This window comes from Falco naumanni, chromosome 12 (genome assembly GCF_017639655.2).
Source record: "Falco naumanni isolate bFalNau1 chromosome 12, bFalNau1.pat, whole genome shotgun sequence".
NCBI classification, from domain to species: Eukaryota; Metazoa; Chordata; class Aves; order Falconiformes; family Falconidae; genus Falco; species Falco naumanni.
The window spans coordinates 22,750,972-22,767,658 of NC_054065.1; the positions used below are offsets into that span (position 1 = coordinate 22,750,972).

General features: G+C 39.1%; 1 protein-coding gene across 9 annotated transcripts in view; it reads left to right on the forward strand.

The window, feature by feature from the left end:
* The window catches only part of RPS6KC1 (ribosomal protein S6 kinase C1), a 91,212-nt gene that overhangs the window by 46,345 nt on the left and 28,180 nt on the right, over window positions 1-16,687 (forward strand). For all 9 annotated transcript variants that reach the window (XR_005830330.1, XR_005830331.1, XM_040611552.1 and 6 more), the window contains 3 exons: window positions 2,023-2,115; window positions 13,121-13,168; window positions 14,773-14,905. Coding sequence is in view for 7 of the 9 variants with exons in the window: in XM_040611552.1 (XP_040467486.1) it covers window positions 2,023-2,115; window positions 13,121-13,168; window positions 14,773-14,905 (274 nt within the window). In the remaining 2 variants the exon portion in view is untranslated. The remainder of the gene's footprint in view (window positions 1-2,022; window positions 2,116-13,120; window positions 13,169-14,772; window positions 14,906-16,687) is intronic.

Consider the following 16,687-nt stretch of genomic DNA (forward strand, 5'->3'; position numbering starts at 1 on the left):
ACATAAATGTGATTCTATAGCATTATTACACAACTATTAACTACTGTGGAGATGTATGAACTTAATTCACGGCTGAAATGTTATGCATAAGAGAAAATTTCAAAAGCTTGATTATTGAGGAACAGTTATAAAACCTAATAGCATGCAGATAGAAGTGGAAATTTTTATAGTAGTCTAGAGGATTTGGAAATATTCAGTTACATTAAATGTATTCCTCAGAATGCTTTTGAAATCTTGTCACACGAATAAACTGTGCTAGCAAAACTGTTTCAAAGAAAATATTTTGTTATTGTAGAAGAATTGCACGCTTCCAAAATACAACCCAACAAAACTCCTTCAGCCTTCCAACAGCTTGCTGGAATGTGGAACCTAAATTAGACTTGGAGAAAAAAGTTCATGTTGAGGTTTTTTTTTCCTCTTCATGCTAAAACCTTTAGTGATTTATAGAATCAGGTCTGTTTTCTCTTAACTGCTGTTGGTACTCTTCCTTAGCAGCACTTACATGACAAAACAATTATAAGACCCAGACAAATAATTGAAGATATATATAATGAACTCTTAAATGTTGAGCTCAGTAGGTGAACACAAAAGAAAAGCACACTTTCCTCCATGCTTTCTGAACATATTTTTATGACCCTTTCTTTTGAATTTTGGAGACTGTGCTTAAATAAGTGTTCATTTTTGGGAAAGAATTGGAAAGGAGAGAAGGTGGTTGGCTGGCAACATGAAAGGGAACCAGTTTTGGGAAGAGCTTCAAGGAGGTGCTCTGGCTTTTGAGGACAGCATATTAAGGATGCTGGAGGGGAAACACTAGGGGGGAAGCAAATTGAATTACCTAGTTCAGGATCTTCAGGTTTTTTTGGGAGTTGCTGATCATAAAGGAAAATTTCTTGATTTTCCCTGATACTTAAACATTTCATCCACAGCATAATTGCTTACCAGCAGTTTTCTTTTGTGAGACATTTCTTAAATATTGCCTCAGGATGCTGGCAAATTAGACAAACAGCTTTTGCCTCTTAGAAGCCTAAAAATTAAGGAGTTTCATCTTCCTCTTCCTTGGTCTTTGTGCAGTAGAAGTGTCCTTGGGGACACTAGATTGTGCTTAAAAGGAATTTGGCATTCAACAACTCTGCAAATGAAGTTACCTTATTTGTGAGGAAGAGATCCAGGTCTGTGGTTCTAGTAGAAGCTGTGTGTTGAATTTTTGGAGGAAGATCTAATGAATTCCCTCAGTTGGCAACTAGAAAATTCTTGACATGTTTGTTAATGTGCCAGAGGTATATGTGATGCTTAAGAGGTTGGTTTTTGTCCCAGAAGACTTCCAGTAGAAATGTTGTTCTCTCCTCTGACATGCAAGCTTTGAGCTTGCCCTGAGAAACTACAAAACACAGCACGGACAAAAATCTATGTGTAAACTACTTGAAGAGTTAGCGCCTGCCAGTTCTCTTGCTATGGTGTTAACTTCTAGATTAATGATACATAGCTAGCTACCTTTTTCTAAGGCAGTTTTAAGAATTGTTTCTGTTGTGCACCTTGTTATTAAAGTGCTTTCATAAAGCTCAGCAGAGAGCAAGAGAACCCTGTTTATAGTTCTGTATTTTATGTTCTTCAGACTTAAAAAGCCTCTAATTTGCTTTCTCCTCCTCAGTGCTCTCTGAATTATTTTGTATCCAGAATACCTGTAAGGCTTTGATTATTGTGATGGGGTCAGAATTGAGTAATTGATTGCCAGGTTCCATTAAGCATAAAAAATACAAAAGTTCATTATTTTTTCTTTTAAAAATTGTTTTCAATGTTATCTCAATTTTTATTTACTTGCAAGTTGTTGGTGTCATCTGTCCATTCCCCACCCCCCCCCACTCCCCCTTCCACCTAAGGACAAACAGAAAACTTCTCCTTTCATCTTCACTCTCTCTGATTTATGATAAATTTAGTTTCCTTCGGCCTGGCATTTGCTTCAGCAGGCAGTCTTCCTTCAAGTACCACCCTGATTGATGTATAATCTTTGATATCTTCCATTAGCCTCCAGGATCACTAAGTTCAAGGCCCTCTTGGAACCTAAGGAGCCCCGCCGAGGAACTGAAGGCCTTCAGAGTCCTTGGGGTGATTGACAAGGTAATTCTTCAGTGTCTCTTCAAGAATTCAGTCATAAATCGACTGCATGCTGACATTTTGTCTTTGAAGCTGTGGATCTTAAGGATATGAAACAAAAGGGGAAAATGACTCAAATGCATCTGCACTTTAAAATAACAAAAGTAGAAGAAAAAAGGCTTTTATCTAAGCAATTCATGTAAGGTCATGCAAAATATATTTGAGCTAAAGGATAAGGTACATGTTTGGTGGTATTCAATAGGATGAGGCCTGTTTTTCAAAAATGAAGCCATGGTTACAATACTGGGGTAAGGACGAGTTGTTGTGTTTTCAGTTGAATAGTCTGGTGGATACTTGAAATGTGGAAGGGTAGAAATTCCTGCTTTTGAATTGTCACTTGAGATGGGAGCTGGGGACAAACAGGACTGCTCTCCTTCCCTGAGAATTTGGAATTGAAATTCCCTGCCCTGAGACAGCGATTCAGCAGTGAAGCCAAGCTTATTTTTGACTTGTGCAAATAATGTCTTCCAAAATCCCAGGGTAATATCCCTCTGTAAACAGTAAAGGACCATACAGATTTTTTGCAAGCCTAATTAAGAGACCAGAAGAACTGCTGCATTGTTTTGATAATGCTGATTAGTTATCACATTACCAAATACTTTTAAGATGATGTATTATTCAGCAGTGTGGCAGTGGCTAATGCAGACTGTAAAGGCTCATTTCCTTTTTGCCCTGCCAATTCCCTTGTGCCTTTTGATAGTTCCTTATATAGTCCCTGGTTTGTGCATAATGTACTGAATGCATGGTCAATTTATGCATTTGTAACGTGCATCAGAAAACCTGTAGCTTGTCTCTTAAGGTCTGTGTTTTTAGGTTTCTTTTTCTTGTTGGACTGAACCTAGCTATGGGACTGATTTTTGTTTTTCTTTGCCTGTTTTGTTGTAATTATGTGCATAAGTTGGTAACTTCTCCTCAGAGAGCTATATACATTAGGTATTATGGTTGTTTTTATAGCACACAAGGTTTTCTCAGCTCTGACTTCATATTCATTCTGTCTTCTTTCCTTAGTTGTCAGTACAGAATTTAGCCTGTGTTCTACTCTATATAAGTATCAGAGAGACAGGATGGAAAGAGGACCTATCTCTTGGATTATTAGACTAACTGAATTAGTAGCCACTAAACAGATGCAGTAGGCATGGACTTTGTGAATTAGTCTGACAATGTGAGGCTGCAGAAGTGTTGGAAATGAGCCAAGAAAGACTTTTTCGGTGTTTTTGTTCTTGTATGAGAATAATGAACAGTGACTGGAGAAGATGCTTGATCAGAATAAAGCTTTTGGAGTCCTTGGTGTTATCGGATCTTCTCAATCTCTCTGAGCACAGCTCTAGTAAGTGCCCCAGGTGTGAGCTGAATGTGTTCAGATCTTTGAGGCAGAGTTGGGAAGAATCAGGGTTCTGGTGGTGACAATACAAGATCTTAGTGTTAGAAACGTGCACGAGGAGTAACAGGTCCATGTATACAGCTGGTATGCTCGTGTATAAATAATCATAGGGGTCAGAGTTAATGTTTAATTATTGTATGAAAAAGGGAGCACTAATCTTTCAGGTATCTTTGTACTCTATGTACCTGCTTCCATATTCTCCTTATTACAAACTTAATCTTATTCTGGGTATGCTGCCTTTTTTTCCATCTATTTTTAAGTGCTTATGAAGTTGTGAGGCAAATGAAAAGCTGCTTTAAGCCCAAATGTTCAGAGCATGTTTTATTTGGTTTTATAATGCCTACACAAAATGCATGTGAATATGAAGCAAAAGTGTTCACGTCTCTGTGTGCTGGAGATGATGCCTCTGCCTTTGGTTTAAAGCACCATCTCCCTTCCTTCCTCACAATCACTGTTCCTTGCCTCCGTCTCTCCTTGCATGTGCCTTAAAGCTCACATCATAGAGACATCCAAATAGATGTGTTAAGTATCCTTGCTGGAGTCAAGCAGATGATGTAGTGTGTTTGTTCTTGAAAATAGATTCTGGTTTTCAGGGCCAGCATTGAAGATGCTTTTGGGCACAAGTCTGTAACTGATTCAGCATCACGCAGAGTTTTGCCTGAAATTAGTGTTCTGTGCTAACCTGCTTCGGTTGCAGCACGAAGTGGGTGTGTGGATAGTAACGAGCCACTGACATTTTAACTGCTGTCTTGTCTAATCCTGTGCAAGGCTGGCTTAAACACACTGACTTAAAAATGATGGTGTTTAGTTTGCACACTTGTTCTCCCACTGCTGCTGGAAGCCTGGAGTGGTGTCTTGCCTGCGCCAGTGCTGCCTCGAGGGAGCCAGCTGTTAACCTGCACTCCACCAGCTGCTGAAAGGTTCAGTGCCTTCCCTTAGAGTAATATTGGTCTTTGTTCTTCTTTTGAAGCCTCTTGAAGTATTTTGAATTGGCTTCATTTTCACAGACGAAATGCTTGTTGCTACCTGAAACTCTGAGTTTTCAAACTATTTTAGGCAGAATGGTTAGACGTTTAGTTTTAGCCTAGTTTCTTCCCAATGTGCCATCTTTCCCTGTCTGCCTTTCCACCTTCCTTGAACACCTGAATAAATTTTGCTGTGTTGACCCTTTTCTGCTGAATCTAGAGTTAGAGAACTTAGCATTATTGAACTCCTTAAATTTTTGTGAAGATTCACAAAATGACTGTAAATGTGCCTCGCCTCCCATCCTTCTGCTTCTGCTCTCGTGTAAAGGCTGAGGGATAAATGCGATGATTTTAATAGACCCAAAAGGACCTACATTTTGCTTGAGGAAACTGTATTTTTGAATTCTGCTGCTGCTCTGCTTGCTGACTTCATGGTGTCAAAGGTTAACTAGGTGGTGTTTGCAGGTATTTTATGTGTTTATTATGGGAAGAGTCTACCTGTGAGTAGGTTTCTGAAAATAGAAGTTTAATCTAATTATAAAGGTGGCTTTTTTCCTGCAGATGTGGACCCTGAGGTGCTACTGATTGGGCAGCAAAGCTCTTGTTAATGTTACCAGAGGTACCGCATTTAAAACAGGCTAATATCTGAGTATTCTAGCTACTGTTACCACAACTGAGAATGATCAATTATTTTATCAGTTCGTATACCTTAAAGTAGAAAACTTCTTTTTGGAATAGCAAAGATTTTTGCTTTCAGAATTTGCCTAATTAAAAATCAAGGTTGCAGATTCTGTGCTGAGTTTCTGCCCTAGGCAAATCTTTCCTTTGAAGCTACAACTGGCCCCTAAAGAAACGACTTTGTTATGGTGCTGCTGGATACCTTCACAATGCTGTTTCAAACCCAATTTCTTATTCTTCAGAACCCTCTGTTATTTAGATTCATTCAATTTAAAGATTCATCTTGAAAGGAGAGTGCATTAAGTAATAACTGTGCCTCTGTAACCAATGACTGTCTTTTATGTCTTTTCTATCCCCTCCCCTGGACCCCCATCAGGCCACATTGTCTGTATTGGCACAGGTATGACTGTGATCAGTTCTTCCGCAGATGTCTGTACCTTTGAGCTTGTTGTTCAATACACTGTTTGTTAAGCTGTGTTGTACAATCTGAAACCTTATAAAGTAAAATACTGTCATCAGGGCCTTGCTAAAATTATTCTGGGAGTTTCTGAAGAGGGTTCTAGAAGTAGGTGACTTCTCTGTAGAAATGGAAGCCATTCTGTTGATCTTGAGTACAGGTTATTTTTTGTGGCTGTTGTGCAATTGTGAGAAGTCGTAACCCGGATGGTAGTACATTTTGATGAATTGACCTTGGAAATATGCAGAAGTACCAAATCAATATTACTCATTATTTAGAAAGTGTGCTTACTCCTTGTTTGCTTGATAAGTGAAGGTGCCAAAAAGCAGAAGTATATAGAATATGTGTAGAGTTTGCATGCATAATCTGCAGACCATTAGTTGAATTTATCAAGATTATGGTTAGTTTTAATGAAATTTAATCAGAGGATAGGAGAAAAAGGCTCTTTTTATGGCAGTGTGTGGGCTGTACATGAATGTTAGTGTTTGTTAGAAACTTAAATATTCATCATTTTATTTTGAGGTGAGGTTAAAGTTTAAAAGGTTAACTTCAAAACATGATCTCTCTCTCAGCTAGAAAGAGTCCTGTCCCTTCTTCCCTGTTCTTAAACACCTGCTGCTTGTTTTCCTGAAGTCATTCCATTTATATCAGTCTGAACATTTCTGAGTGATTTGTTGTTGTAACCCTTAGTCTCTCTCTCTAGCTTCCTTCTCGTTTGACTCACTAAAATTTATTTTGACTTCAGTGAATGTTTTGTTTCATCTGACATAAAACAGTCCTAAGATTGTGTAAAGTAGTGCAGATTTTGCCCTTCCCTTCATAAAATAGAAATGAAATTATTGAATATTTCAGTACAGGCTGAACTATATGTATCTTCTGGCCTGCAGGAATAAATAATTTATGGAGATATTTTCCTTTAAACCAAAATTATTTGTCTTCCTAACTATTACTAAGTTGCTTAGTACATAATTAGTGCCAGAATTACTGTGATGCTGAGTGGCATTTCGTACTGTAAACCATTCTCTAGTAAAACCTGACAGATACATTTTCTAGGGTAATATTTCACCATTTGTCATTTATTGCCTGGTTTTCAGTTTGCTCTCAGGAAGTGGGCTTTCCTCTCTGTTACCAACCAAAAGTATGTAAAAAATTGAACTTGAATATAGGATACCTTCTTAGCATTTGCCTTATTTAAAGTTGCACAATTTGTCTTTTAAGTACACTATTATTGCAAGTCATAGAATATATGAGTTGTAAGTTCCTTAGAATAATAGTTTGAAAGGAAGAGTAATTCCAAACTGAAGATAATTCATATTGCACAGGTACAAGGCTAAGCAATAATCGTATTTTTCATGCATATTAGCCAAATGTAATCTCTTTTTATAACAACAGAGGGAGACGAGCGAGAGTCTGGGTGGTGTAATCTGAAAAGTGACAAGAATAAATCTGTGTTAAGTAGATCTTTTAATCCTGGTAGCCTTGACAGCCGGCATAGCTGAGGAGAACAGGCGGAATTGCATGCCTGCTTCTGCCTCATCACCTCAGCTGTGCCCTGACTGCGGCACCCAGCCATGTGCCAGCCGCTACTAAGGTTTTTTTGCAGTCCCAAGTACTCGAGCTAGGATCAGGTGACCAGCTTGCTCCTGGTTGTTTGTCACTACCTGTAATGGAATTTTCCAAATGGTGAGGTAAACGCAAGGAGAAAAATCCTAGGTGATCATCTGAAACATCTTTGAGTTTGTAGGACTTTTGCTACAGAATCGATCCTATGATAAGGGTGTGTTCAGCAGATAAAGGCTGGAATTAATAGATGGCCCACTGGTGACGTAGCTACCTGATGTGTTTTCAGTGTAGAACAGCAATTTAATAACAAAATGGAGCTGTTTTTAAAGTAATCTGTTAGGTCTGGTGTGCCTTCAAAACCTTTCTGGTATCTGGTACTGCAGTAAGACATCCTATTCTGTTTTCTTTGATCTGACACAAGCTATTTTTCAACCTGTGTTAGTGAACTTAAAGCCACGTTTTTGTAAGCAAATGTGTTTTGAGGTGTTTATTCTGACCAGTATTAAAACCTCCTCAAGTAGATAAAAAGCACAGGTATGTTCTGCACTATGTCCTGAGAGTGTGGAGGCTGGAAAAAATCAGTATTAGATGCTGGGTGGTGGGGGAAGGGAGAGGAAAAAACCCCAGAAAAGCAAGGGGGTCTGGGGAAGCAGACGGCTGCGGTGTGATAGAGGACTGCGGACTGCGTTTATGTTAAAGCCACCTGCAGGAGAGCAGTGCGTTTAGAGCAGTCCTTAGTCCTTCCAGTGCTGTCCCCTGTGACCTTGGTTGGGTGCTCAGTAGGGTGACTGATGGTTCACCACGTTCTTTTTTCCTGGTGACTTGCCTGTTGCCTGCCTCTGGGTTTGTGATTCCCCTTATGCTGACTTCTGCAGTATTCCTTCAGTCTCTTATCTCAGGGCTTTGATGCATATGTTCTGAAGGTGGCCACCGTGACTTTGGGTGGCAGCAGATGGTAAACCTTCAGGCTGCCACCGGCTATACTGGTGTTAAGTTGGAAACTTAACGTTTGATGAAGAATCAGCAGTGCATATGAAAGAGCTTTTACTGCAGAAATATCTTTTAATTAAAAAAAATTAGCATACTGAAACATTTGCTAATTTCTGTGCATTTAAAGGATCCTAAAATTAACTGTTTTCTTAAAACTAGACTATGGTTATTTACCAGGCAGGTTTTATTTTATTTTTCTCCAATTAATTGTACTGACTATATTGAATTGAATTTAATTTATTTTCACTAAGCTGTTGGATACACTGTAAATCAAATCTAAGAAGCTAATTTTTTTAAGTAGCTGCTGTCAGCATCAGAATTAACCCTTGACTTAGGGGGGAAAAAAAACCAAAAAACAAACCACAAGTAAAAAATCCTGTTTGGCATCATGGAGGGGTATTGCTATCTGCCAGTTTACTGAGATGCTGTCATGCAGTGCTGCTGTTTTTTGGGATGTGCCTGAGAGCTCGAGTGCTTGTACAAAATAGGGATGTCTGTGCTGCTGAAGACATTTATTTACATTATGTATTTATTTGTGGCAATTGCTATTTGCTTGTCAGTGGTTTTGGCCACGTTAAGGTTGTCATCAACGCAGAAAAAATAGAGAAAGAACGAGTAAGCAACAGTGCTGTAAAAGCCAGTGTGGTATGTAGACCTTGACTGTGTTCGTACATTAGTATTACAAATAGGATTTTGCCTTGTCTCTTTTGTGTCACAGTCTAGTTGCTCAGTGCCCAGGAATGCCCTGCTGTGCATTCTTCTCCCTCCCCTCTGAGATACGATGCTGAATGTTACAGTTGACAGCTCATTGTTAGGAGATATTACATATTGCAAGTTACACCGTAGTCATCATCAGTGAAACAGGTTTCATCAGCTTATGCGAGCTAGAAGCAACCTAGTCTAATGCATCTCTGTGTGATCTGCTCTGAGGAGGACCTGAGTTACGCCATAGGGAATGCTATATGGAATCCTGTTTTGTCCCATCGTGCTATTAGGGTGCAGACTTGTCAGTTTGAATTTTAAAAAGAAATCTTAGAAAGAGAATTACTGAAGCGTTCACTTTTGCAATGGGAGAGAAGTGTGAAGGAATGCAAACAGGAAAGGCTTGGGATAGCATTACTGTCTAGGAACTGGCTGTAAAGCATGAGGTGAGGAGAATAAGTTGGCCTTTGGCTCAGTGGCAGGCATACTGTTACGTACTACTTCTGCAGCAGCCTGGTCATGCATCCAAGAGCTGCTCACCTTTCTCTGCTCTGGATGTGTGTGATAAAAAGCAAAGAAAATGTACTTGTGACCAATTCTTTCCTGGTCTTATCCCTTCCTGAAATGTCAGTTTTCTGGCAGTGATTTATTAATTTATGTAGTCCTTTAATTATATGTATGAATCTAGTTAAACCATCTTTTTGTAATGTGCACGCAGGCTGCCTCCCTTTGAAGCAGGTTTTTGGTTTGGTGTGGCCATATGAAGCTGCTGTCTGCCAGGGCCAAATGGAGCATCACTGGGTGAATTCCTAAAATTATTTTTATGGCTCTTCCTGGAGTCCCTTTTGAGGTAAACAGTCGTGCAGAAGGGTTGGTATTGAATCAGCAAAGAAATAATTTTCCGTGAAATGAAAAGAATTTAGATGATCATCACTGGGAATGCTTGACGGGAAGGAAAAAGAAGCTGGTTACATCCATCTAGGTGGTTAACCGCAAAGGCTCACAAATATTATTTGTTGTTACAGTTACAAAACTGTAGCTGCTACTTTCATTTTGGTGTTGTGATACAACAACAGATGAAGCTAGCCCTAAAGGGACCCGTTGTCTGCTTTATTCATGTTAGTGGTAGTCATTCTATATGTTGTCTTATAGGGCTCGGGCTCGGTAATCTGTTCTGTTACACCATATGCTAATGCAGTGCTGATAAGCAAGTGTGAAAAATGAAAGAGAGGAATACATTAATTGTATTTGTGCAATAAGGTATGCTATCAAAGGTAATTATTTCATGACAGTTTTAGTTATAGCAGTTGTTTTATCATGGAATAAAAGATGGCTTTAGGAGCCTTTTATTGGAAAGACAATTGTATCAAATTAGTACCAAATTAGATTTTTGTCTTTATAAAGGTGAGCAAACCCATGAGCAGTTTTTAAATTGGTGTCTTCTACTCTACAAATGAACAAATCCTGTTTGAGGGTTAAAGAAGCTATTATTCTGTCCTTTATGCTGACAGCTTCATTACTGATTGGCCTACTGTTGGTATTAAAAAAATGTTTGGCTCCTTATGATCTTTGTGCATGCAACTATAATATTAATACAGACCGTGGAACTGTTCATTAAGAAATGACTTTAAATGAGGTTGATGCTTGTAAATCTGGAGAGATACAGATGTTAAATGCTGCCATTCCTTTTCATATACAGCCGTATGGCTAATAATTTCCAAGTGGCTAAAGCTCTTGTTAGCAAGAGTGCTGGTGTGTTAAGAATGGCCCTATAAATAACTTTAAGAACTGAAGTTGAAGGTGCTTCTTTTAAAGACTATTGTTAACTAAACATTATTGCCAAACAGATGGAAAGCATTCACCAGCCTGATGTTTTTAGGTCTAATTATATTATCGCCAGTCCTGTACGGCTCAGTTGAAGAGGTGTATCCAGAGGCCAATTTATAATCATTTACCCAACACCTGTTTGGGAGATATTGACAGTCAAAGGGCACATTAAAAAAAAAAAATCACATATGTTCTCGTATTTATTGCCTCAATGTGAACAGTGTCTAGTTACAAACAAACTTGGGAGAAGAAGGAAAGTGATTGTAAATACATAGCTTTTTTCCAAACCAGTTTTATCTTCTTTTGGCACCTGTTGTAAACTGGATTTTATTTTTCTCTTGTTCTTTTAGTTTCCTTTATTGTTTGCTTGTTTGAGGTGGTTTTTTTTTTTTTTAATTTTAGTTTTGCAACTTTTGGTTAAGCAAGGATAACAAAAACCAGTTTTACAGTTGTTATTTATTCAACTGGTTTCCACTGTTTCTGGAAGCCCCAGGTAAGAGGCCTGAAAAAGTTGTTTGGCAGACTGTGACCTGGGGACATTTGCCTTTCCTTACCGTGCCCTTGACATAGGAACTGTGTGTCATTGCTTTGTCAAAAAATCTCAGTAACACCAACTTCTATTGATGCTTTTTTTGCCAGAAGATACAGAACAGCTTCTAAAATTGCGTGCAACTGTGGTAAAAGGGTTAAGGTGGAGAGGCATCTGTAACTTTATTTCTTTCGGTGAAATGTGGTGGAAGAGAAATTATTAGAAAAGACTCCAGTTTTCCTCCTCTTGCTTGAGACGCTCAGGGCTGCGATGGGGAGCGATGAAGGGCAGTGTTTAGAATGCGGCTAGCCCAAAGAGAAGGGTTGCTTTGCTGCAGCCGCTGCTTGGGGGAAGGCGGCACAACCTTGCCCTGAGACCTCCCCTCCTGGCCCAGCTGCCTGGGCCTTTTGCACATCTCCACCTCGCCTTGCTGTGGGCACTGCCCAGGATGGCTGTTTCCACAGTTCCCTTGGCGTGGGGAACGTCAGCATGTCAGCCTGGTAGACTTCACCCTTTCAGAGAAGCAGGGCATGACTGCATGCCTGCCCCACACAGCAGGGAGATATGGGGAGACAGTGCGCTGTGTTGTTCTCCTGTCACCTGGTGAATCCAACGCCGTGTTACTCCTGGCACGTCATTCCCCTGCTAGAAGTCTTTTTTGATGTGAGCTGACTTGGTCTTCACTGCATCTTGTCTATTGACTTGGCATTGCTGCATCTTGTCTGTTGAACTCGAAGTTTGGTGACTGCAGTGCTGACATTTGCAGCCCTTTAGGGGTTTGATTTTTCAGCCTAAATATTTTGGTATTAACTGTATGTTAGTATTTATACTGGAAGTTTACAACCTCTATTGTAAATAAACAGTGAGTGCACACCCTTGTTCTTAGTGGAGGGTTGGCCTTGTGCTTCTCTTGTGGCTGTCTTGCAGCTGGTCCTTTCCCAGTGCATCCACGTTCTTGGAGTTTGAAATCAATTAATTCCTGAGCAGGGTGGTTTGAAGATGGACATGCAGAGGGTGCCAGCTCCCTAAAGATGCAGTTTCCTTAGTATATGTACACATATATATTTTTGTTTTGTTTTCAACACACAAATAAATGGAGCTTGCTAAGGTAGTGGTTGTTATTCAGTCCTTTTCTCTCATCACTATACTGTTTTTAAAGTGCTTTCAGTAGAGGTGATGCACTCATAACAGGGATGCTCTCTGCAGCTCTCTGCAGCAAACCCATCTACTCTCTTCTCCCTAAATAAACCTCTTTTTTTTTTTTGTTCTTACCTTAATGCTAGTTTACAGTAGCACAAAAAGACCTCTTTGCAGCCATTTCTGTTGTGGCTTACGAGTGCTACAAAGCAAAAATGCAGTGAAGGAATGAGACAGCAGTGACTGTACAGTTGATAAAACATTTTTTTAATGGTCTGAGCATGTGTGTGGCCAGCTTTTAGTTTAGCTTCCTGGAAAGCAGGTATGTAGCCACCCAGAATAAAACCTCAAAAACCAACATAAAAAAATCCCTTTGGTAACCCACTGGTAGGCAACACATTTGATGTATAGGAAGCCTGATGGGGAAAATGTTGCACTAGGAAGGTAGGTACAGTGAATTTAAGTGAAGTGACATAAGACTATAATGCTATGTGAAGGTTACTCTTAGTGCTTCATTGTGTTGTTATCATTGCATTTCTGTAAATTAGGTTCTGCTAGGTTATTGCTGTACTTACAAAGTACTGGTTATTTCTGTTAGCAAGTTAGGATTCATTGTTTAAGTTAGCTGATTGGGAATCAGGTTACTTCCGTTGTAAGAATATTCAACATCAGATTTAAGAACTGTTTTGTTAACTTAGTCATGTGAATCTTAAATATTTCCCTGAATACTTTTTGCTTAGGTCCTGCTTGTAATGGACACTAGAACACAGCAGACTTTTATACTGAAGGTGAGTAAAGTCTTTTATTACTCCTCTAAACAGTTTGGTCTCCTAAATTACACCACCACAAAAAGACCAGTTTGCATCTAATGTATAGAGTTATCTCTGTGCTATATTGTTATGTTAATACATATATCCCTATTAAGCACACTGAAATTCTTTTTGTTGGCATTCAGTTGCTTTCCCTTCCTTTCTCTGTAATGTCTCTAGTGCTCTGATGTGCTGGTTTACTCACTTGAATTGCCACCGGTTATTGTGGCCAACACTTTAACAGGCTTCAGTAAAGAATCATAGTTTCAATGTGCTGCTTAAAACATCTGTAAAGCTCTGGTGGCTCAGGACATGCACAGGCTGCTGCTGAAGGTGAAAATTCTCCTTAGTCCAAGTACATCCACAACACTTAACGTGTTTGGTCTTCCCGTAGCTGAAGAATGTGATATTGGCCAAAGTGGATTCTGGATGAAATGGACGGCTGGTCTTACTCAGAATTGCTTTGCTATGTTTTACATCAATAGGCTGTGAAAACTGAATTTAGTGTTACTAAACAATCGAATTGGCGAATAGCTAATTGGTCATAATACAATTTTTCACATTACTCTTTTGTGTTTCAGAAAGTGCTCAGATCAAGATCCCAATATGCTCGGAGCATCTGTGATGCTGAGAATTAGTTTAGTATGAGTATTGTTATCAGGGCCATTATTTCAGGTTCCCCTTGACATGAATTCCACTGCTGATGGGAGGGCAGGCTGAAAACCGTCCCCCAAACATGGAGCTCTACTTAGTTGTTAACATTTTGTAACTTCACTTCAGGGTTGGCTTACAAGCCTGCCTTAACTTAGTGTGTCTGGCCTTTGAAATTGTTTGTCTTAAGTATGTGCAGGGAACAGAAAACCAGTTTGTCCCTCAGAAAGGTTTACTTGTGAATTATTGTATGTTAGAACCTCACTTTATCTACTGGCAGATAGGGTAACATTGAATTTCCCATTTAACTGCTTATGTTTATCAATATTGTAATAGGTCACACTATTGACATAATTATTTTCTTTCTCTTTCTCTCTACCCTCCCTTTCTCCCAACCACGTCAATTTTTTCACTTCTGGCAACTTCATCTGTGTGCTACTTCCCAAAAATCATTACCTCTCAAGGAGACTAATCCTTTCCTTTCCTTTTTGTTGTTGCGGTTGTTGTCTTTAGTAAAATACAATGGAAATGTAAGGATTACCTGTAAGGCTAAGGCATTCTTTTGTCTTTAGAAGTTGAATTGAATTTTTTTTAATAGTGTCTTTTGGTCACACACAAAAATAAAATTTTAAAAAAAGGTCACAGGGAAATAACTGAGTGTCATCCTGATGACTTAGTTTGAGAGAGATTCTAATAAAAACATTGACCCATGTAATTGATTTTAATGGCAGCTTTGTGCCATCTTCTGTTCTCTGGAAATGCGCCAGATGCCATCAGCACAGCCTCGGGGGACCGAGGGGCATAGAGCAGCAGATGAGTGGTTTCTCTGAAGCCCAGAGTAACTCGGATAGATTAGTTTGGTTGATAAACACAGAGCACAGCAGGCTCCAAAGGCAACTGAGGGTACAACTGACCTTTTTGTTCTCTGTCAGGGTCTAAGGAAAAGTAGTGAGTACAGCAGGAGCAGAACGACCATCATACCCCGCTGTGTGCCCAACATGGTGTGTCTGCACAAGTACATCATCTCTGAGGAGTCTGTCTTTCTCGTGTTACAGCATGCAGAAGGTTTGTCTCTTGTTATAAGTATATTGTTGAAAAAAGTCAAAGGTTTAAGTTTTAATCAATGGTACATTTAATTGTCAAATTAATCTCTTATACATCTAATTAGAATACTTTTAGTGTGCCTAAGAGAAGTCATGTAAGACACTCCACTCCCATTCTCTGTCCCTCTTCCTTTTCCCACCTCGTTCCGTGGTGGATCTGGTTCTTGCTTCAAATGGCCTCAAATCCTGATCGGCTACTTGTAGCAATATTAAAAGCTTCCAACTGTTTATTTTCTACAGGAGAGTGAGTGCTTTGACTGTAACAACTGTCTGCAGTTATTTACAGTCATCTCTCAGAGGTAAAGTCTTTGGCTACTCTTATAAACTTTGGCTAGTAAATATTTTTAGCATCTTAAAATGACAAGTATTTACACAAGGATTTAATAACACTCTGCTAAAAAACATGAACATTTGCCTTTTTGTTAATATTGCATAGTTATTCTGATTTGGATTTTTAAGAAAATAGCTAGTGGCATCACACAGAAGTTCAAAGCAGAACCACAGAGTTTTGCCTTCAAACTGTTTATAAAATTCCTGTTAAATGCACAGGGAACAGGTGGCACAAAATAATTACATCTTGATTTTTTTTGTCTAACACCTGGATTTAAATATTCCCTAAATGTAATTACCCATATTTGTTTAGAATGAGTGCAGAATATAAATTTTTGGGATAGCTAAAAGTTCTCATTTTGTAAAATGTTAATAATTCAGTTGGAATGGATGATGTAAAGGAACTAAGATAACTGATAGAGAAGATAATTTTATTAAATTGAATATTATTTCTTTTTTTCCTAATAACTTGGATTTTTGCTTTTTCGTGAGCAATTTGTCACATGAGGCCGGTTAAAGTTAACTTCACAACACGAATTACTATTTCTGCTGTGTGTGACTTATTTTTGCCATGAGCAGTGGTGCATGAAGAAAAGCCTCACATTACAGTACTGCCTGATGGTGATCTCGAGGGTTTACAGTGCGGCTTTGTACAATGCTACTTTTCTTGAGGTGTGTGTAATTCAGCAGAATAACTTGGAGACTCATCACCTGAACTGTAGTTTCCACATAAGCTGGTACATAAAAAAGAAAACCTAGAGCAAACCCCAAAACAAGCAAAAAACCCACCCATGACCCTTGTCAGATACCATGTGCCCTTAAGACTAGCATAATCAAAGTATTAGAGACAGGATAAAATCATGCTATAAAAAGTGTTCCTAATATTTCTACAAGTCCTGAAGACCTACGGTTTCGCTCTTCTCTTCAGGAAGAGTGTTCCTTGTCAAAACAGATGGAAAACTGGGTGAAGAAGTAGTGGAATTTGAGGGGAGTAGTGGTCAGATGGAGAAAAAAAAGATTTTAAGGAAGGCTTGATGGGACCAGTTGATAAAGATGATCTCCTGGCAGTGATAATTTTATTGTGAGAACAGTGAGAGAAATGGAGACATTGCACAGTCAGAGCTCTTTCATTTTGAGAACAGAAACCTCAGTTTAACATTTGGGGTGGATGGGGTGTTGTCTTTAAAAAGGAATGACTGTCTCCGCGTTGACATGGTCAAAAATCCAGTGAAATCGCTTGGCCTGAATGTCTTGCTCTTACAAACATCAGCTGTAACGTGTTTGGAGTTCTGTGGGGGAAGGATTGTTAATTTGCTGAGTGCCTTCCAAATCAGGTTTGTGCAACACACAGCCTTGTGCAGCACCCCACACCGTTTGTTTGATATGCCGACAGTGAAGGTGGTGTTCGTTAAGT